The sequence below is a fragment of the Eurypyga helias genome, unplaced genomic scaffold (assembly GCF_000690775.1).
Source record: "Eurypyga helias isolate BGI_N326 unplaced genomic scaffold, ASM69077v1 scaffold8870, whole genome shotgun sequence".
Lineage (NCBI taxonomy): Eukaryota > Metazoa > Chordata > Aves > Eurypygiformes > Eurypygidae > Eurypyga > Eurypyga helias.
Genome location: NW_010226264.1, coordinates 114,155 through 137,001, shown reverse-complemented (window position 1 = coordinate 137,001; position 22,847 = coordinate 114,155). Strand labels below are relative to the sequence as shown.

Below are 22,847 nucleotides of genomic sequence, written 5' to 3'. Positions count from 1 at the left end.
AATTGTCTCTTCCCCTTGTCCAAATATTTCATCACCTTAAAACAAATGGATCTGAGTAACATTAGAAATGTTAGGACTTAAAAAAATAAAGTATGGTAAAAATACAGCTTATCCCTCCGCTAAACCTAAGGCACTACTTTTGTATGTGGAACGTATTAAAGTCTGGAAGAACATTAAGTCACATCCCAACACATATTATCAAACATTATTGTTACTGTTCCCTCCATTTCAGCTGGTAAAAATCCAACTTTTTTTTTTTTTTTTTTTAACACACACGGTTATTATGAGGCTTTGCATGTTAACCAAAACATCAATTACCACATTATGGCATGTAAGACATAATATACATTAAACTGTTACTAGTAAGTTTAGCAGCATCTAAATATCAGTAGAAGCCACCATTCCAAGAATGGTTCAGGAAAGCAGACTTTGCTGAGTTACCTGCTCACAACAGAGAACTGGCAGCAAAGCCAGATACCTTCCTAAAAGCCAATAAGGGAGAAAAGGGGGTGTCTTAAAGCACAAGCTAAAAAGCAGTGGGGAGGCCAACTGCAGACCATGAGAATATTTAGCCAGCTTTCATGAACGTGAGAAAGCCACGACACAGCAACATTTTAAAAAGGATCCTCCATGGATTCCACCATTAGATGCATGCACGGGGTTCCCACTTTCTTTAAAGAATACCATAAATGGATAAGTATTCATTTACTCTGGAAGTTTCTCAGTTGAAACAAGCAAAGCTTCACACACCATCTAGAATGGAGGGATAATGGCTCATGTGTAGCGAGGTCAAACTGAAGCATCATGTTCAAACGTAATGGCAGTCATGACTAGCTTTTGTATGTGAAATACTCAGGCATGCAGAATATGAAAGCAAAAATCAATCCTGTACATCTGATGTACACAGAGAGGTGGTCTGTGCTGCAGTAAGTGCAGTTCCAGATTTCAGTTCTTCACTACAAAGGAGCATCCACGATAAAGTGGCTTCAAGGGACAAGAGGGCAGAAGGGAGGCCAGACTGTACGGCCAGTTAATTGGTGACAGGCTGCTAGGGAAGAAAAACATGTAAATAAATAAGTTTGGGGATATACTAACAGGAATGATTCTAAATTGTACAAAACAAGACAATGACCCAGATCTAGTATCCACATCATAAAATACAAATACGTACTGATCACAGCTCTCTGAATAGCTCACAAGAACTTCTACTTTCTGTTGTGTTGTAACCCACAAACCTGTTTGTCAAAGTCAGACCCCTGAGTTGCTGCTTGCCGTGAAGAAAAGAAGGATGCAAACTTATGTTTGGCTGATAGCCTCTGATATTTTCTCTCTTAAACCTGATCTCAGTCTGAGCCTTGGGCATGTTCGTTTTTGCCCAAGCATAGGCTGTACTGAAGTCAGGGGGTGTCCGTTCATGGAGAGGACAACGTGGCACTAGGTTAGCAGACTGCACTTTGCCACAAACATATCTCACTGTTCATGCCACGTACCTATTGCACACCCAGACCTTGGAAACAAGGTGTAGAGAAAACATCTTTCCCCCTTGCGTGGCTGCATCCGAAGGGCAATCACATGCAGACAGACACCTTGCACTTAGGCAGGCATCTGGTTTGTATACAACATACCACATAGCCTGGAAGAGTTTAAAATGTTTGATTGGACTCACATCACATATATAAAGCAAATATGTATGTATTTATGAATAAATATAAACACATACATATATATAAAAATTGTAATTTGCTTTATAAAGTTCATCAGAGGATGCTCAATGAAATCTACGCTGAGCTGGCTACTTAGTTTCTGACAATCCCATCCAACACACAGATTCAAACATCTATTCTCTATTAAAACTTACTTATTACTAAGGACCCTTCTGCCTACACAGTACTGTACCGGCTTCCAGGAAAGCTCATGCTGGATCAACAGATTTGTATCAGGAGATCCAGGCGAACGTGAAACGGCTCAAATAAGTCGGAAGAAACTGCAAATAAAAAGGCCCACTCCATTCTTCCATACACTTTTCTACATTCCAGTATCTCATAAAAAAAATAAAAAAGCTGTATCACCTAAACCAGTTGAATGACTAGAATCTGAGAAAACCATTAGCCTTTCACAACTTGTGCCCCCTCATGGTAGCCCTCTTCAAATGCAAAAATGTATTTTATCATCCGCTTTCATAAACAGAAACAGGCAAAGTAAAATGCTGCAAGTTTTCCAGTAGTTCTTTAAAAATAAATACATTTTCTTCAGAAACACGTTAAACTATTTAAAAAGAAAAGGATGTTCCAGCTGCAAAAACATCACACATGCTAAGAAGCACCAAAAAAAGAGCTGTTCCCCTTTCTGGAACAAGGTATAAGTCTAGTGAAATAATTCTACGTCCTTGTAAAGAAACCGCCATACGGATGAACTGTACATGGGCTGGATGAGGATTCTTTGCCTCGTGTACTGCTCCTCTATTTCCAGCCTCTCTTTTTATTCTAAATTCATCTTTCAAATTAAACATTAGGCTCAATACATAACATCATATGCACACACAGCCCCTTTTCTGCTATTTTTGTGCCTGAGAAATAAAGTCAGTAGTTTGGAACAGACTAAATGAAAACTTAGTTGAGCCAAACACCTTACAGGAAGCTTCTGGAAAAGAAAAAGCTACTGGGACTGCAGTAGCTCTGGACAGAACATTTATTTCCTAATCAGGTTACACTTTCAAATTCACACACTTTCAAGTCCCATTACTGACGCGCTTCTGCATCCGCTAAGGTAGAAATACAATACGATATTGCAAGGAGCCACTGGAAAAACACACGTCCAGTTTGCTTCATCGGCACTGACATCTCCCAGCGTCAGCACTGGCAGCTACTTGCAAAAAGGAGTTTTTAACGGTAAATTTAAGAAGCTGCAGCAGCAGAGCAAGTGCTGAAATCAGTTCTATAATGGACATGTTTTCTAATGTCTTCTCGTCACTTTTAAGAGTGGGGAGTGACTCATGAATTTCTTTCAAAACATCATATTGATTGGTAAGAAGCAAAGTCCTAACTTCAAATATGACCTTTGAGCGCATACAAGGCTGTGTAGTTAGAATGAATTCAAAGCTAAAAGCCATTCGGAGATGACACAGCTGAAGAAATATTAATCCATGTAAATCTAGAAAATCCCCTTCTATAGATAAAATCATTCCCCATTTTACACTGGCCAGATCTGGGGATGGATTAAGATTCCTTGAAGCTTTTAATTCCCAGGAACTTTCAGCTGCTGATGGCATGAAACAGGATGTCTTTTGCCCTACCTTCAGCAGCAGCAGATGATTGTTTTCTCTGCTTGAGAAGAGGCAGAAATATTTTAAAGAACCCACTAGAAACGGAAAAGTGAAAAAAAGGTTCCTATCTACACCCTGCCCTGAAGCAAGTGATCATTCTTGGTTTAACATTAGGCATATGTATCCATACTGACAGCCAGGTAAGAGAAACACTGCCTGCCAACTTCCCTTGGATGTGTCATGTGTTTACTAGAAGCAGCTCTTTCATTAATTATTCATTTATAGACACACACAGAGTGTTGGTTTTTGCTCAATTGCACTGAATGTGTTTGTTACTGGCAGGTTTCTCAGATTGCCGCTAGTACGAGATGTGAAGTAAATCCTTTCCTTTCCTTGGATATTCTCACCTAAGGAACACACAATGCCAGAACGGCTCACCCGTAACATAAAAGTATCATTTGCTGCAGAAATGAGGCAAAACGAGTATCTGGAGACCAGAGGTTATGCTCCTAAGCTCCTAAACTAGTGCAACTGCACGGCACACATTATTTCCAGTCTCAGTGTTGTGTTCTTTTGAGCTTTTCAGCATGTGAAAATCCCAATTTCAGCACCTACTTTCTGCTTTCAGCACAGACTCCAAGTAGCAACGATGATCATTTCAGACAGCACTGCTGTATTATTGCCTCTGTCCTATGGTGGTACTCTTATCATCTGTTTGATATCCTATCATTTGATCCGATGCTGCTAATTAGCAGCTTCTGAATCACATCTCTCTCACTGTGGACAAGTTTAGGAAACAACACACAACACAAGACGCTTAAAGCAAGCAGTATGATACTCTCCTATGAGCAAAATACTAACTGGTCTCTAGCTCATCAAAAATGTCAGTAACTTCCAGGTGGGTATTTCCTACGTAAGGTTTTATGGAAACGAACATGTGTATGTCCTATTACACGTTCTTTTTCTATTTGTCAGATTAAAAGGTTAGTTTTTGTGGAAGAAGTTCTGTTCCATCGAGACTAGTTAATTTGAAGAGGAGATGAAAACTAGCAGCTTTGGCATGGAAAGAAATTTGGGCACTACAACTGCTACAGTTCTACTGCCTGAGGAGAAGAGGCTGTAAAGAGAGAGGCTAAGCTGGAGCTGAAGATGGGAAAAGAAGGAAGGAATTGAACTTACAGTAATACAGTTCACAGAAAAGGAATTTCTCTTTCCATTCCCACAAAGATCACAGGCCCAAATCCTCTTAATTTTGTCCCTTCACATGGGTCATAAAAATTATCAGCAAGACTGAGAAGCCAACCTTAAAACCCAGGAGGCATTAGCCACGCCTCCTCCTCTCTGCAGCGCTTAAGCGTCATCCTCTTTGCTTCGATCTTGTCACACAGAGCAGGGCACGTCCAGCTCCACTTCCCCAGTCACACTGCTCCTGATGCCTCCACACGCGGAATACACAGTTAACACCGCACTTGGCTCTCTCTCACTAATGTGCAGCCTCCTGCAGTCAGTCACTCTCACATGTACTTCGGTACTTACCATTGGAAGGTCTTTGAGAATCTGAATACCATCTCCTGGACCCATATGTGCTATGTGGTTAAAATTAGTGGGGTTAGAAATTAATTTATTTCTCATTTCCGGATCGCGGAGCATCTCCCTGGAAGAAAAATACCTTGTTTAGATACCTCCTGCGAGGTGAGGATGGACATTTATAAAACAAGCACAGCTTTGATTATCAGCTAGTTTTAAATGGAAACTAACTATTTAACCATGTCAGCAGCGATAAACCCTTGCTCTCGGCACTGGCATGGACAAGCTTCCAGCTTGGAAAGAGGGCATGGGGCCAGCAGAATACTGTTTGCAGGCGAACGGCCTGTGCCCAGTAGTTACTAATATTCAAAGAATATATAAACACTATGTGCTGATAAAAAGCTCTGTAAGATGAGGAAAAGCAGAACTCACTTGTGATGTATTACAAAATGGAGATGGAAATGAAGCGCAAATATGAAAAATAGAATTAAAATAATACTGCAGTACCTTTCTCAGTCTGTGGTCAGAATTAAAAGCTCTTCAAAATGGCAAGGATGCATTTCAGAACTCAGAATAAATCAAATTTTAAAAGACCAAACCGCCATCAGCTCAGAAAAGCAAGGACAAGAACTGGAATTTTATCTCCACTGTACACAGCTGTTACTTTTCTTAGAGCCAAAAAGGAAGGAAAGCTGGGAGCCAACCATCGGTGGAAGACGTTGGACGTTAGAAAACTGAAACACTCAGTTCTTGGAGTGCAGCTTAGCACAGCAGCAGGTCATCTTTAGTGAGTGATAGTAAATGGTCAGTAACATCCTCTGTGAACCCTGAGTAGTGCAGACCTATTGGTATTGCCATTTAGGAAAGTATTGGTGACCTGTCAGAGACTTCTATTAGAAACACATCCTGCAGTCCTATGTCCTCGGAAGAGGTGAGTTTTCTGAGATTTATGGAATGTTTGTGTAGTTAAATCTATAAGTCAAAAAAGCAGAAGCTTTGAAATATACTGCTGAGAGTAGAATTGCCTTCAGAAAGAGAAGCAGAACCAGAGTCTGGAAGTAATTAATCCATATGCATAGTTAGCCATGTCATCTCCTTTTGCAAAGTGTTTATTGCAGATCTTTACACACACAGCACAGGTGCACACCTACGTGCCTATACACAGTACGTGGAGGCATGCATTCCAAATTACAGCTGTTGCACATAATTAATTTGAACTTTGGCTACTCGTGTATCCAGTGCATATCCACATTGGTATTAACACAAACCAAACACTGAGGATTAAGGCGGCAGTGAAGAGACACAAACATCTGAATGGGCACTCCCGAAAGCCACGAATGAAGTACGACATCGGCATCACCCGCTGTCCTTCAGGGCCTACAGGCATGTATGGAAGACAAGTACATGGTGAATACAGACCTCCTCTGCTGCATCCTCTCCTCCTCTGGTACTCTGAACGAGTAACGGCGCTTGTTGTTGATGTTCCGAACCATTTGCTTCCGGCTGTTATCTGATGTCTCGGGAACTACCAGTTCATCACCCTCTGCAATAAATTGAAATAGGATGATGCACTGGGACACTGCATTAGGTGTCTGTGGCAGTTGAAGTCAAAGACATTTCCCTCTGCTCTTCCTAGTGTAGGACACCACCCATTTCCCATCAAACCTGAATAAATGCTCCTAGATCAATGGGTTTTCTTGGTCTCTATCTGTTATATAGCCACAGACTTAACCCTCCTCCACACACAAGCTGCCACAACCACGTTCTCAAAATACCACTGATTAATTCTTTCATGCAAAATATTTAGGTGGGCAGGAAAGCATCTCAGTCCTCCATCCCAAACCTTCTTTGGCAGTTCTCACTGAAAATCACTAGAGCAGCCTTGTTCCGCCGGTCACCTGGAAACTCAAGGCAACATTCCCTGCTCCAAAGAAAACTACTCCTTTTGAAATGTCCGAGCACTGACGCATTTGGGTGCAACTGTGGGACAAAGGATGATTTTTTCCACGTGCATAGGTCTGGCCAAGGCATCTTTATTAAAGACACGAAACGTCTAGCAGCGACACTCAGACAACAGGAGCGTTACTTTGCAAGAACGGCGACTGCTCCGTCTTGTTTTATAAATACGGAGACCAATAAACCTCAACATACCCAGCACCTACCACTCCCTGCCAAAACAGTTTTTGTGTGGAACCGGAATCTATGCTTTCCTTAAGATCAGCTGGAGATTGCATGAAGTGTGGGATCTACTAGGTAAGTAGCTTGAGGAAAAAATCTGGCAGGCTTTTAAGGAGATACACATGAACGACACTTCACTGTTTGGCAATCTTTTCTGAGAGACACCGAGAAGTGCACAGGAGCAAAGCATCAGCCTCACTCACTTCTGATCCTATGCTCTCCAGGTTTGGGTTTTTTTCTCTTCTGCTCTACTTTTAGTGTTCAGTCTTTATTAGACTTGAAAATCCTTTATGCGCACTTCCACCATATTGCTCCTCTCTACCACTGTCCTTCCTTTTGTACTAATTTGATTGCAATTTAAATAGACACTGAAACACTACCAGCAGTTATATACTTTTCTAGGGTCTTTACTTCCACTATTTTCAGAATAGTTAAAAAAAAATACAGCTTTTGATTGTTTAACAAAGCACATCCCCTCTCCACCTAAGAGGTTGAAGAAAGGTTAAGGAAATGACTCAGGAGCTTGGACTCTAAAAACAACAACAACAAAAAAGGTCTGAAAGAGTCATAACAAAAGCAGAGTTCTGAAGCTGAAACTTCAGATGTAGCTCTAATAACGTTATGAATACATCATATTATATTACTTTCTGATCCTTCGGAAAGGTCTGTTTAGGTTAAGCCTAATAGCAATGTTAATACAGTACTGCCAAGAACACTACTGAAGCCTTTAGTTGCGTAGGCATTTTTAGATAGCCTTCTGACAGGAGATCCCAGATTTGCAGGGAATGTCTAGTCATTCTCTTTTCTATTTCCAATCTTCACTGAATATTCAAAAGGGGAAAAAGAAAGTTCAGAGTAGCTGCCTAGGACACATGATTTCAGTCCCTGTGAAATCTATAAGCTTTCGTTTTCTCCCAAACTAACAGGCACCCGTAAGTTTCAGTGATAACTTTCTACAATACGCAGATGCAGGCCAAAGAAAAATGCTCTTTCTAAACAAAAATTTGCATGATGAAAATTCCCTTCTCTTTACTTACCTGCCATTTTGTTTTTGAAATATATCAATCTAACTGTCTCCAGGCCTAAAAGGTTTAGTGATCCTTCTGTATTCAAGGGCCGTACCTAAAACAAGGAAGATCAGACCTTGTAATAGAAACAACTCACATTTATATACTGCATCTTATTCTGGGAGCTCCAAGGTGCATTACAGATTCGATGAAAGGAGCACTGTTTAAAGCCAACCAGGGAGCAGAAGAACGTAACTGTCCGGAGCAAACCCTGTCCCACAGAGGAGCTGCAGGCTGGAGGGAGCAGTGTCTCCCATCTCCAGTAACACGTGCCTGCTCTCAGGAATAGCGACTGTCAGTCATTAAAGCCACGAAGCAGAGTTAAAAACAATTCCACGCTTTAAACTTCTCTGTGGAGAACAAGTAGAGGGAGTTGCTTAAAATTCTACCTAAAGACATAGGCTTAACACCGTTTCTCCCAGCAGTTAAATAAATAGTTCTGTTAGAAGTCTACTTCCCGTCACAACTCAATTTTGTCTACCAGATGCACAAAGCAGTAAGCCGTGCTTTTATTTTGTGGCAGTATCTTGTCACAATTATGCTTTGCAGCTTGATAAGAGTATATCCAGGTTGCTAAAACCTACTGGTATTTGTGGTTTCCAACTTTAAAATGAAAGAAGCATTCCACTCTCCAAGTCTGCAAATTGTGTTAGAAACAAACTCTTCACAACAAATTGCCATTTTTGAGTCTCCTAGATGTAGCAATTCTTGTTTGTTGAAAGTAGCTTCACGCATCAAATGGGCAGTTTTGAGCCAAATATTAATCAAAGCACTAAATCACATTTTGCTGTGTAAGGGAAAAAAAAAAATACTCCAACTGCTTAATAACTCAAAGTTTGGACAACAGAAAGAGTAGAGGAAATTTCCCCTGAAAGGCCAGATTATTATTCTCTCCTTAAGATGGTTAATAGCTGAGCACCTTGACCTTTGTATTATTTATCCTTACACCACTGCTATCATATCCTGGTCTGCATCTAACGTGGGAAACTGAGATGCAGAAAGCCTGAATGACCGACACAAGACCACAAGGACATTTCTTGTAGCTCTTTGTCACTGGAATGCCAGGCAAAGGAATTATGTTGACACTAAAACAAAGCTGAAGTGAGTCTAAGCTAGGGTGGGTGGGTGGGTGGGGGTGTGTGTGTGCGCACACACACGACATGCTTTTCTCTTTCCAAATACAGCTGAGCAAACACCTCCTAAAAACCAAGGAAGTGTCAGTTTTCAAAAACTTCTGCCTTTTGATAAGTGATCCAAACATGACATCAACCTGCATTTTAATGTTTGCATTGGTTGAACCAAAATGTTCTAACCCTATCTGTCCACAATGTTCTCAAGCAGCAGAAGACAGATTTTTGAAGGCCTGTTTAATTATCCACCTGTTTAATACCCAACATCTTCAGGCAATAAGATAGATGCAATCAGTCCCAGTGAAGCCATATGCTCAAATCCCAAGAAACTGCTCTCTACAGTACCCTCACTAAGTCAAACATAGTCATATGCTCCAGCCTGGACATTCATCAGAAACACTGACACCACACGCAAAACACGTCATGTATTTTGAACAAAAAGCACTGGTTTCTTTGCAGTAGCTCTTCTTTTAGTTCAAGTATTTTTAAACCAGCAGCTTTAACGATGGATTCCAATGTGCTTAAAAACCCCAGTGTGACTGTAGCAAAGCAGTAGTGAGTTTAGACATATTCTTTAACTGATACTGAAACAGCAAGTTACCTTTTTGAGAGGAATAGTCTGAATCCACTCCATGGAGTTCACGTCAAAGATATCAATTGCATTTTCACTGTACACAGAGAGGTATGGTGCATTGTAACCTGAGAGGTAATGATTAGGTACAGTGTCACGTCAGGGTCAAAGACATGTCATGTATACTTTAGCCCCATCTGTGACAATTTCTTATGGTCTAACCATATTTATCAAAAAAAGAAACCACCCAACAATCCAACAACAATCTTTGCAAAATGTATTTTAACTCAGAAATGGCTAAGAAATTTATTCTGAAGGCAAACCACCATCAAAAAACCTAAAACCTCAATGATTTTTCTTTTAACTTTGCAGAATCAAACTACTTTTTGAACTACAAGGGATTATTACAGTTTACCAAACACTGATGTGATTCAGGTTTTTTCTTCTAAAAGCCCTATTTTTAAGAGCTTGTATTTTGTAAATAATGTGGTAGGAAAACACATTGTTGTTCTTTAATAACTGTCATTACTGAACCCAGCTCTTAGCCTTTGGACTATGTACTAAATGAACATCATTGTGAACTAAGCACCATGACACAGTCATAAAAATCTTCATGTTTCCTTTTAGCTTTAATACTCTGTTCTTATTTCCTGGATTGTAAAGAGAATTCTTGTGCTACTTATCTGGCACGTTCCTCCAGGATGAAATTTGTTCCACTGGGACTACCTCTAAAGGAGAATTCAGTATTTCCATGTTGGCAACAAGACTGCCATGGTCTGCCAAGACTAACAAGAGCATCCAATCTGTGTTTAAATGTGACAGGTTTTGATACAAAATATAGCTCCATTCTGAATTGGAGTAACATCAAGTCACTACGTTCAAAAACCTTTCACAAGTATCAATGACCACTATAAACAAATTACCTGGGAAAATGCCTGTTTTTCAATCTATCACAGACTATTTTATTTTGATTGATTAATTCTCCGAGTCCACTGTAATAACTGCACTCCTTGAAAACCAGAAGTGACATGCAGCCTGTAAAAGCTGCTCCTTCCACATTCAGAAGGGGCTTTACTCAAACGAGGTGAAACATTCCTCCCTGCAGTGTGACTGTACCGCAGGCACAGTGAGGCAAGAAGGTAAGAAGACAGACTATTTTAAAAATCAACCTAAGACTGGGCTCATTCACAGATCTGCGGAGGACAAATTCAGCTAATCTTTATCTGCATTCAGAAAGACATTAAAAGGAAGAAGATGGGCAGTTGGCTTTTTCCTTTTCCTCCAACTGTCACAAAGATAAAGCCCCAGCTTTGAAAAACATGCAAAAAATGTTTAACACAGTTCTTGCTGGAAACTGAAATCTTGAAAAATTACAGTATTTTTCTCCATAAGAGGATGAAATATATTTTCTCTGCTGCCTGCCATACATTGTATTTTAGAAGGGAAGAGGGAGACAAATGGGGAAAAACTTGAAACCTGAATTTTTTTTAAAAAGCAAAGAGAGGACATGAATGAGAAGGGTGTCAACAAAACCTGCTGAGGAAGGAAGAATGAAGGAGTAAGGAAAAAAGAACCCAAGAAGTAGGAACAACCTACCTAGAGGAAAACCAAGCTACCAGATCCTGCTGACTCTGAACATCAAGAAAGCTTAAATCACAGTGCTGAGCCAAAGTCCAATCAAATTTTAAGACTTTAACAACAGTCCAGTTATCAGTGGCGGTGAATGCTTTAACCTCCACAGGACCTGAGGCTTTCAGCTGTTGTAAAGGTCAGGCCATGTGTTTAGAACCTGGACATCAGAGTGAGAAATCCTGACCCTTGATTCCTCTTTGTGCTACGGCAGTACAGATCAGTGACAGACATGTCAAAACTGGCGTAAATGAGACCAGGATTAAAACCTCTGACTAGACTGAAAACACTGACGGAAGCCGAGAGCATTCATTTACCTGTCAGGGAACTATCCTTGACCTTCATTTCCTGCAGGCATTCACACAAGCAGCGATCACTTCAACGTACAATAGCAAGGACACCGACGCGCACGGCAACTTACAGCAAGAAGATGGAGTTGCTGGCCACATCAATTCCTGTTGTCTAGATCTTCGGCCCTGGCAGTCAACGTAAACACCTACGCTGCTAAAACACAGCAGGTATTCTTTATTTGAGATTTCGACTGCACAGATGGCATCAGTTGGCTGCTGCGAGATAAATGATAGCGTGTGGTCATCTGGATGGAGCAGGCTGTATGGGCTGCCTTCTCCGTGGAGGGGATATTTTAAGAAACCTGACTGGTAGCCCACACAAAGACGGTCACTGAAGACTGACATCCACTGGACATTCCCCTGGACTTGGATCTCCTTGATCTTTTTGTGACGTGTCTTACTCTGATTCAGTTCGTAGCAGAGGACCTGCCTTTTCATAGCTACACACAGGCATGTAAGAGCTCCGTGGCGCACATGTCCAGAAACTATTGACTGGCAGCCTTTTGTCTCCGCCAGTTTATAAAACTCAGTCTCCCTTCCATCCAGGGCAGCCATAGGGAAAAGCCGCACATGACGGTTTCGTCCTGAGATTACTGCGATGAGCTGTTCGTTTGGGATAAGCTCAATCTGATGAACCTTCTTATTGTCACCAACACGGATAATCTCTAAAAAAACAAAACAAAACAACCCCCCCCGCCCCAAATCCAAGTAAATAATGCTGAAATGTGAATTAATTAACACATAAGTATTTGTAAAGATAAACTACGAAGTAAACCCAAGAAATCCCCTTTACTGCTGCTCTGCAATATTAAAAAAAGCACAGAATCAACACCTGTATTTTAAGAATACCAGATGTGGCAATGCTGGATAGACCTTTGGCTTTTCCTTGTCAGAAGAAGGAAGGAGCAGTTCCATCAATAACAGCCACTGTATTATTTCAGTATTCATTTAAAAAAACAGTTTATAGCTGCAAAAGTAGTGAATAAAGGAAAACCCCCAAAGAGCTGAAACACAGAACTAAACACGCTGCTAGTTGAATTAGCCTGGGCACCTGTCCTTACGTCACTCCACAGCGCTGAACAGAAGTTGTCATTCCCACACCAAGGAGGAGGTTACAGGAAAGACCGAGCCAGGCTCCTTACTGCGGCGCACAGCAGGAGAAGGGGATACACTGCTCACAGATTGACATGGGGGAGGCTCCACCCGGACATACAAAGAAAATGTTGCAACAGGCAGCCCAGAGAGACCGTGGAACCTCCATCCTTGGGGATTTTCAAGACCCAACAGGACAAAGCCCTGAGCAACCTGGTCTGAATTCAGTACTGAGCCTGTGTCAGACAAGGGAACAAAACCTCCAGCTGCATTCCAGAAGCTGGATCTGCATTACTGGAAAGGATAACCGAAACAGAAAGCACACAGGACACCTTCTTCATTACCAGCTCTCACACGGGGCTGTCCAGCTGACAATACTGTATATCAAGAAAAATGAAACCAGAGGATATTGAAAGAGTAAAAAGGTTACGAAGTCACTTTCTGATTATTTATTATCCAAATTATTACCAGTTCCTAATCTCTTACCGTCTTTGGTGACATGCACAACAAATAACCCTTCTTCATTCCCCAGAGCTATTCTTTCATGGTCTACGATATTAAGGAAAAAGAAAAAAAAGGTTATTTGTCTTTGGAAATACTTCTTCAACAATAGTGATAATTCTGATTAACAGAGACAGGGTTTTAATATCTTGAAATAAACAAATACAAAACCAAACCCAACACATTCATGTAACGAAAACCAACATTGGTAACCCCCAATCTTTCCAGTTTCAGAAAAAATTGATGTCTTTTCCCAGTTCTCCTGCTAGCATAAGTAAAGTGAAGAAACATAATTTTTAACAAACTATTCAGAGCACTTAAGGGTAGTACTGACTTTGAAATAACTGTAATGTCATATTTAAATAATATAAATAAGCCAAGTTTAATACATTTTACGCAGTAGCATTTAAAATTACCAAATTAATTCTCTGCTTTTATGTTTTCTCTCTGGGACCACAACTGATTTACAGCTGTTCTATAGTGCTAATTTTGCCCAGTTAAGGAATTATATTTACAGAATTAAGGAATTATATTTACAGAGTAACAGAAGAGTAATGTCCAGTTCTCGGTCAAAATTATTCATAAGTATGAATATGTGTGAATATTCTTCAACATCTGACAAAAGTACTGGGCAGTGAATTGCACTTATCCCATATGGAAGTGGGTTTGAGAGAAAATCACTACATATTAGGCTCTAGTCAGTAGATGACGCCATTTAACATGGTTTTGCAAAAAAAGCATGCTTTAGCATAGCCATATTTTTCTTAGAGCTTTCTTCTTTTTCATTTCATACCTATGATTGCTGCTGACTGTGTCGTTTTGATGAGGGGTAAGGTGCTGTCATAAGCTTCTTTGGGAACATAGACTGAGCGGTCTTTGAGCTTGTTCTTCTTCAAGATCCTATGCAATTCATTCAGCACTCCTACCCACTTGCTTTTTTCATTCTCACCGTCTGCTAGAATCAGGATGGAACACTTATTACTTGATGCAGAGAGCTGGGACGCTGTGACCTGGAAAAATTTAAAATATGTATTTTAAGTCATAAGGGATAAAAAAAAATCTGCATGATCATTTTTACAAGGGATGACTACAAGCGCCCTTTTAATTAGCTGTCTGAACTAAGAATGCAAAAATTTAGCCATACTGCAATCAAGAACCCGCAGCAGAAAAACCTGTAGATGTGAATAACTCAAGAGAACTGAGAAAACTGTGTCTTTATTCTAAATGTATTTATATTTGTTCTGTAATATGGAAATATCTGCCCTTCCTAAGGTAGGCATCAGTTTGTCACAGCAATGTTATAATGAAAAGCATTTCTAACAAAGTATTCTGTAATTTTTTAAAGACCAATAGTTTCTGTTAATAATTTAATGCCATAGGGATGGTTTTTATGGTAGAGTGATCTATGATCCTTCTCATGTATTTGGTACAGCTATTACAGATAAAAATGAAAGCCCCTTTTGTAGGTTTCTCTCTTCTCAGCACACAGTGATGAATAGTCTGAAAGCCGGAAAAACAAGGAGTGAAATATAATGGTATGGTAAATAAAGGATAAGAGAATTAATAAGACAGCAGAGAGAGTTCACTGAGGTCGAAGCTTCAACAGAGTATCTAGTAAAAATAATATTAGAAAAAGACAATGATGGCAAAATCCTGATACCAGATAATAGACAAGTTTTGATGAATATTTTACCCTAGATTTCTACACTGACTACCTGATGATTGGGAGTTTTCAGAGATCCAGTGCACACATACAAAGAAAATATATAAAGGTTTCAGCAGTGACACAACAAATTGAACTGAGAAGCAAAAGGCAACTTTAGGAAAGGAAAATATAGAAGGTCATTAAGAGCAGAAGAATTCCAAATGACTAACAGGAGGTTCAGAAAACTGTGTCTTATTGTGAAGGTTAAAAAACCCACCAAAACACCCCACGTGAAGGGGAGATGAGAGCTTGTTTAAATGTACCAGTGTACGGATCCTTACGCACTGCTGCTGCTGCCATGGATACCACACGGCCAGATCTTGCGAAGGAAATAAAATACTAGCGAGCTGCCAGTGAATGTACACCGTACATCACACTGTGAAACTCTGTACTTCTGGGCTATTCAAGATGTAATACTTACCCTAAAGATACAGGGGATATCTTTTCGATTTGCATGGATGACATCTGAGGCCAAGACAGAACTCACTGAGAATTCTTCATCCCTTGTGGAGCCATAAACATAATTGGAAAAGAGTTAAAGAGAGCTAAATCTATGTATTTGGTTTTTTACTTTTATTTCCTTAGTACCAATAGCCTACAAGGCAGCACTGAGATCTAATTTTTAAAATTATCCTTTCCTCTTTATCTGCAGATGAAACTCATAAATGCAGTATTATATAATTAATTGCTGACAAATGTTGATGGAGATAAATCTATTTAGAGTATCTGGTCAGGTTTTTTTCCTCTTTAAATTAAAACCTTTCAAAAAAAACCCCAAAATCAAACTTAAAAAATAAGCCTGGGCCAACGACACCTCTCCAACTCTTCCGTAAAAATCCAAACTCACTAGAAACTATAAGCTATAGCTGTTTGAGACTTCCTGGACAAACTAACGCAGTTCAGAGATGAGCTTTACTGAGTTGGTACAGTAAATGTTCTCAGCCTTCAGTGAAGTTGCTGGTATTTCAGTAATACTGAAGACAGTGGGAACAAACTATTTAGCCTTTCTGAATCAAAAATTGTATTAGTTTTATCCTATAACAAAGTTCTATCAGTCTTTCAAAACCCCATTCAACCCCCAAAGAGTGTATTTTCCTTCTTTATTCATTCCAGTTCTTCTACACAGCTGAACAGATGCATTTTGGCACAAGATGTAGCAATTGAAGTTTAAATTGCCACATGTGAACACAAAAGTGGAGTTCAGGCTAACTGCAAACACTGCTTTTTCCCCAGCAAATTAGAGGCTCTTGACATGGATTACAGTGACTTACAAAAGCTCTGGAGCTTGCTTACTGATTTCACAAAAAGGAAAAGCAGGGAAAAAAAAAACCCTCCCAGTGCCTCTGAAAAATCTCCCACTCAGCACCAAACAGCTTACCTCATGTCTATGACCTGACTCACTACCACGCTGGGCTGGGATGCTTTTCCTTCTGCTACATCATACAGGAAGAGTTTAAAATCACAGATCACTGCCAGCGCTCTCTGCCAACCCTTCTTTACTCCAGCTGGTTTTGGTACCTTTAGCAAAATAAATTCTGATCAACTCTCTAAGTTTTCATTCAATTAAAAATCAAACAGATGGCACAAAAATCAATTCTCTCATCTAGACTGACAAGCTTTTATTCAGTGATAACGTTAAGCAACACAAGCAATAGCACAGGTGCAGTAAGAGCATCAAACACAGCCCCCACGATACATTATTTAAAAACTCATAGCCACACAGACTCTTTCTTCTTATTTCACAAACTCATTTAAAGCTATGTTAACAAATATACAGAAAGAAACCCATCTCGAGTCGGTCAACAGAAACATGGCCAAAACTATGTCGAGTAGTTCCTTTAGTATTTAACATACAGGTATGCCCAGCAGAAAGCCTCAAAAGCTCACAGGCCCTGGAAGATGATCCGATCTCTAGAGATGGACCATTCAAGATCATCTCAAGCACAAAGGGTGAGAGATGGAGAGAGAATTACTGTTGAAAATGCTAAGAGATGCTTCCTGAAAATTTAGGTCTCCGTTTCCAAACCGTTACCTTAAGGTATAATTGAATCCATTCCCCCTTGACACCTCATTTAATTCCAGCTCCAGAAAACAACACATTTCGTATCAGTGCCCCAAACGCAGCTACCTGATACTTACTCGGACATGTCCTTCATAAGCTGTTCCTATGCCTTTCTGCGGATCTATTCCCAAAGGTCCCTTAGTCTGTTCGGGAGGGATTGGACATACTGCTGGAGCTTTGTCTGCGCAGGTCACGTGGCAAGAGAATCCACATACTTGTAAAGAGGAGAAGAAACAAACAAATGTAGATGGTTGCAGATGGTTAGATGATTTCTTGTGCAGTGCAAGAGCTATGGTAACGACAGTGACATTTATGAAGGAATCCTCTCTTCTTTGGACCAACAACTGAACGGTTTCGCTGCCTTTGCCACACCGAGACAGAAATGTAGGTCGGTGCATAGCAGCAGTTCATGCTTTTATCTGCTCTAAATTGTGGTTTTATTCTTTTCAGAGGTGAATGGACACACAGCCTGGTTTCATCCAGGTAACACAGAGCCTGATCAGAAGCTCATATTGCCATAATATCTATGATTTCCTCTAGGACCAACTCTACTAGTAAACCAAAAGCTGGAAGCTCCTTTAAATGATGAGTGTCATTCTGTGTACATACAAACCCAGAATAACTCAGTCCTGGAAAGAAGCAAAATTGGTACCGAATGGCAAAAGCGGCCTACAGTTTTGCCCTGACCCAGAAAGCAAAGCTGCTGTTAGCACACGAGCACTGAACGTGGTCTCTTATTGCTATTTTCAGTAAACTGCACTAAGCTCTTCTACCACCAACTGCAGTAAGAGTGTCCCCAGATAACTAGGTAATCTGTTAAGCAGGATGTTCAAAGTGCCTGGCTTCCACCGCTAAAAGACTGAAGCACGAGCATATAATCTGTTATTCAAAATATAAACAGAGGACTGTTATATTCACTATCACACCACAACATTTACCGTGCAATTTACATCTCTAAGAAGTTCAGTTCACATTTCCCGCTTTCACAAGTGCTTACCTTCACAAGTACAGCCCTGTCGTATTAAACCGACCATCAGAGATGTGCACTGATTGCATTTTGTTGGTGTATTAAAGGATTTCACTACAAACTGGTGGGCTTTAGGCTGTGAAACAAGCAGAGCAGAATGTTAATACCTGTAACACTTCTGATGAACAGTTGAGTGCATAAGTGCATTTAAAAAGGCAGCTTATTTGTGCTTGCTGCAATGCCATCTGAGCTCCTAACACACAGGCTGAAAAAAGGTCCTTATCAGTGCTCATTACTGATAATTTAAACCATCCTCTGTAAACAAAACCATGGAAACTGGACCTTGTCTCAGAACATGAGTTTTCTTCCCCTGCAGATAGGAAAGTTGCCAAACTGATTCCGTTACACTCTAGAAGCTGAACGTGTGTGCGGATGTGCTTGGTGGGCACCTGGTAAGCCAGCCAAGGGTGACCCACCCCAGTATTTTCCAAGCTGGAAATTCAGTGCTCCTCTGTAAGGAGCGTTGCCTTAGTTCAAAGAAAAATATCAGACTTTTCCAAAATTCTAATTTCTATGCCAGAAAGCATGACAGGGTTCAGTTTTATGGTGCCAGGCACAGATAATTCCAGAACACCCAATTTAAAAGCCAGAGTATAGATGAAGTTGATTTTGAAAGGGCTTTGCTTCTCGTTAGTTTTTGGGAACGTAGACTATGTGAGTAAGTGTTTTAATTCTCTCTCTCCCCTCAAGGATGGCAGTGCTGATGCTATGATATGAAGGCTAAATGACTACGTAATGCAGTACTATGATTCATAAAAGGCCTCGTGTAAAATTCAGGAAGCTGCTTTGTTTTTCTAAAAAAAATCTCACAATGAAGTTACCAAGGGGCAGGTAGAGAAAGGGCAGAGCACAGAGTGAACACAAAGGCTGTCCCAACAAGCGACCCAGATAATGTACGTGATCTGAAATAGGACAATTTTGCAGACTGCTTTAATGAGTAGGTGTATTAAAGTTTTATTCCCTTCCCTGTTTTTCACAGCATAAGATATCAGAGCTAAGGGTTCAAACTTCATCCATATTTAATGACAGTTTTACTGTTACAATGGTGGCTTTCTGCCTAGAGACGGATGTCTTGTTTTGAAACTTGCAGGGAAACAATACTTAGCTTTAAAAACTGATGCAATCATAAAGTAAGAAGGTTCTTTAGGGAACATAATAAATGAGAAAGCCAAACATTACTCACTGAGCAAAATATTTGCAAAAATGAAGTGATGTGCACAGTAAAATCTGTTTCACGTGCAATTACTGTATGATTTTAATGGATCCACTAGGGTGTTGCCAACAGAACACTGCTCAAACCTTCTTGCTTGCCTTTACACAAATGAAGTCTTTTGCTATTTTGCCATTTATCACAACAGAGAAACATATTTCTCTTACAAAGATTTACTTATTCCACTGGTTAGTTGCAGAAACACTGTCATTTACTTTAAATACACATAAGATTCCTAAGCCATTGAGGCACTTCTGAAACTTTTATAAGAAAATTTTTTCCTTTAGTAGCTTTAGTAGCTTGTACCTTATTCCTCACTTCCTTGAATATACTCAATTCACTGCAAATCACACTGACGTGACTTATTTGGTCAACAGCAAATGAATTTCAACAACTGATATGAAATCAGTATTTATGCAAGTAAAAAGCCAGAAGAGAGGAAAACTGGAATTCTTTCTCCCAGCCCACTGCTGCAGTGCTGGCTGTAGTGCTCGCTCTGCTTTGTTTGGAAAAAAATGCAAATCTCTGTTTTCATTTTAGTCTTACTCCTTGCCTTTTTTCAAAAACTATGCATCTAATTAGCACAGATGAGCTAATTAGAGGCTGGCCCATTGGTATTATTGTATGCAGAGGACAGAGGCAGGTTGGTCAGACACATGCTGGAAAGGCTCTCTTTCTAGGAAGTCTCTTTTCCTTTCTTCATATTCTGGTTCATTTCTTTCTTCCTAATGTCCAAACCACTGTTTTCCTATAATCAAATGCCTGTGTGCTGCTACAGTGGAATGCCCAGTACAACTTGTCACACCACACAATGCAAGAATATGGGGGTTTAAATTTTAGAAAGCAACCAGCTTGCATTTAAACAACCCCTCTAGGCTAGTGGTAAGACTACTGTGATAAACAGTTCTCCTGAAGCTGTTGCCCACGAGCGTTATTTTTCCTCTTACTATAAATGAAGTGGAAATGCTTGACTGAATACCTTTGGTGCAGAGAGTCCTGATCCAATATACGTTGTCCTCATGGTCGGTGTGTGAATTGAACGGGGAGGAAGATCTGTAACCTGAACATAGTTCACACAGGATCAATAAGACATCAAATACACACTATTAAAGACAGCTTGAATAAAGTAAAAAGACTACAATGTCCCACCCACCCCATCTCCAAACACAGAAGCAATGAAACCAAACTGATTAACACAGGGAAGGACTCAGAAAACCAAATCTTGTTTCTCAGCAAAATGATGTGCAAAATTCTAGGGCAGGTGTCCCTGCCCATGGCAGGGGGGCTGGAACTAGATGATCTTTAAGGTCCCTTCCAACCCAAACCATTCTCTGATACTATGATTCTGTGACTGAGGTTATGTTATAAAGAGAGACTGTATCTAATAATTGATTCATAGTTCCCATCCCTGATCAATTAGCCATATGGGAAAGGAAATGCAACATTCCCTAAAATACAGTCCACTGCTAGTGCAAAAGGCTATCACAAGGTCCTAGTGTCTCTGCAGAGCCGTGAGCTTCATTCTAAACAAAAGTATTTGCAATAGCAACTTCTGTGAGTGAAACCGTTACTCCTAAAAAAAGAGACACAAATTTGTCAACGCTTAAGTACCTCAATTGGTTCAATCTCACTAGCTGTAGAAGGAGACCTGGATCTTGAATGGAGGTGAGACTTGCTATCTTCATCCCGCGATGGAGTATTAGACAATGTAAAATTCTCAACTGAGTCAATCTAGGAGAACAATTCAAGAGGAAAAGAAAAAAATAATCAAAGACATGATTAAAAAAGAATTCTCAACTCTTACCAAATAAGATATGGGAGCAGTAGTATTCCTAAGAGAGAAATGAGAGGATAAAATTCAGTTTTAAGCAACTTCCTAACTGAAGTACTAAAACACAATGAAAATTATTGAATATGAACACGCCAAGGCTTCTGCTGAGAGGTGAGCACATGCATAAGGGCTGCTAGTTCAGGGGCCTGATAAACACTCAAGGACGCTTATAATTCAGCATTTTTAAAGGGTGAATATTTTCTAAACACTACTGGGTTTTGTCCACTGGTAGCAGAGATTTATCTTTTTGTTATTACTTTGTTAAGTGAGTTCCCATATAGCCCATGTAAATCACTGCAAACATATTGAGGAGAAAATGCAGAGCAAACAACATATTTCCTTAGGTTAGTGTTAATTATATTCACAGAGAATTGAGGGAGGAGTGTTGCACCCCATTTGAACTGCGAAAACATCCTTACCAGGAACACAGTTTCTTCAGGGGACTATTTTCCTTGATATACAATGAAACTAACCCTAACACAGCACTATACTGAACAACAAGGCATAGAGGTACGACCAGGTATCTTGGATAACAAGTCATCTTTTGTCAGTGCAACTGAAAAATCAGAGAATGCAGGATTCTTCCTTGAAAACAAGACATCTCCGCATCAGTTTTCTGTGTAAATTTATATATATATATTTAAAATTAAAGCAAGATGAGGATGCTTTTCTCCATTAATAATAAAACTAAAAGGCCTACAGAAGGCTCCATTGCATGCCTGGCTTTTCTGAAGCAATGTTATCATTAATTCCCCATTGCTGAGGACGTGGCTAGCTTGCGCAAACTAGAATACACAGCAGCATTTATAGAAAGCATTTGAACATTCCAGTGTTTTTAAATCTCATTTGCCATTGACATCAGCCTAAGAATTCCACAAACTTTACTACTTTTGAGGGAAAAAATATATAGCCAAGCCAACCTTAGACATGCATATACAGTCCTGTTCTCCAGAAACTCAGCCATGGTAGCCAACAGGTGCAGGTTTCTTTTTACCTTTTTCCTTTTTATTTTTTTAATAGTAGAGAGTTAAGCTTGATGGCTTCTAATTTCATCATAGCGTTCAAAACCAATTACGTGGTGGAGAACGCTCATCAGCTTAATCAGTTTAGGCACATTAAGATGCCTGCAAGTATTTCTGTAATGACAGCGGGAAATTCTCACCGTGGGACACACCTGTTTTCTACACACAGATCATGTGTTTCAAGCATGGAGGCAAAAATCAGCAGTAAAGCAAACATTTTGTGCTCAGATTTATCAGAAGCAAATCATAATTGGAAGCTTTATCTAGTATTAGAAACATTGATGCCTTTAAGTAGTAAATCCCCAGACACATAACACTGTTTCAATTATTTTAAACTTTTTTTTTAATTGAGTCTAAACACATGATAACTTGGAGTCCAATCAAAGACTCTTTAACCTCAAAAAAAGGTCACCTTCTTCTTAAAAGTGTTATTAAAAAAATCAGTCCAATGAGGAACCACCGGCAAATTTTTCACAGCAAGAAACAGACATTCCTTTTCTTCTGCAGGTTAAACTCAGAGATCTAATCTATCATTTCATGTTTCTACATAGTCCAAAGGCTTTCCCTTTCAAAGTAGCATCTGCATACCAAAGAATTTTCATGATGCCTCTTAAAAAAATTTAGTACAAGCATAATATAAATGATGGAACTTTCCTGGAATGTGCTAAAAGGCCTTTGTGGTT

The 22,847-nt window shown here is 39.8% G+C and overlaps 1 protein-coding gene across 1 annotated transcript in view; it reads right to left on the bottom strand.

Moving 5' to 3' along the window:
• The window catches only part of CDC42BPA (CDC42 binding protein kinase alpha (DMPK-like)), a 123,504-nt gene that overhangs the window by 9,730 nt on the left and 90,927 nt on the right, over positions 1-22,847 (bottom strand). The window contains exons 21-33 of the mRNA XM_010152296.1: positions 20,923-21,042; positions 20,291-20,371; positions 18,072-18,177; positions 17,152-17,288; positions 16,391-16,530; positions 15,434-15,515; positions 14,101-14,317; positions 13,293-13,355; positions 11,786-12,379; positions 9,766-9,863; positions 8,005-8,089; positions 6,209-6,332; positions 4,799-4,916 (exon numbers count right to left, since the gene is read on the bottom strand). Coding sequence (XP_010150598.1) covers positions 4,799-4,916; positions 6,209-6,332; positions 8,005-8,089; positions 9,766-9,863; positions 11,786-12,379; positions 13,293-13,355; positions 14,101-14,317; positions 15,434-15,515; positions 16,391-16,530; positions 17,152-17,288; positions 18,072-18,177; positions 20,291-20,371; positions 20,923-21,042 — 1,965 coding nt within the window. The remainder of the gene's footprint in view (positions 1-4,798; positions 4,917-6,208; positions 6,333-8,004; positions 8,090-9,765; positions 9,864-11,785; positions 12,380-13,292; positions 13,356-14,100; positions 14,318-15,433; positions 15,516-16,390; positions 16,531-17,151; positions 17,289-18,071; positions 18,178-20,290; positions 20,372-20,922; positions 21,043-22,847) is intronic.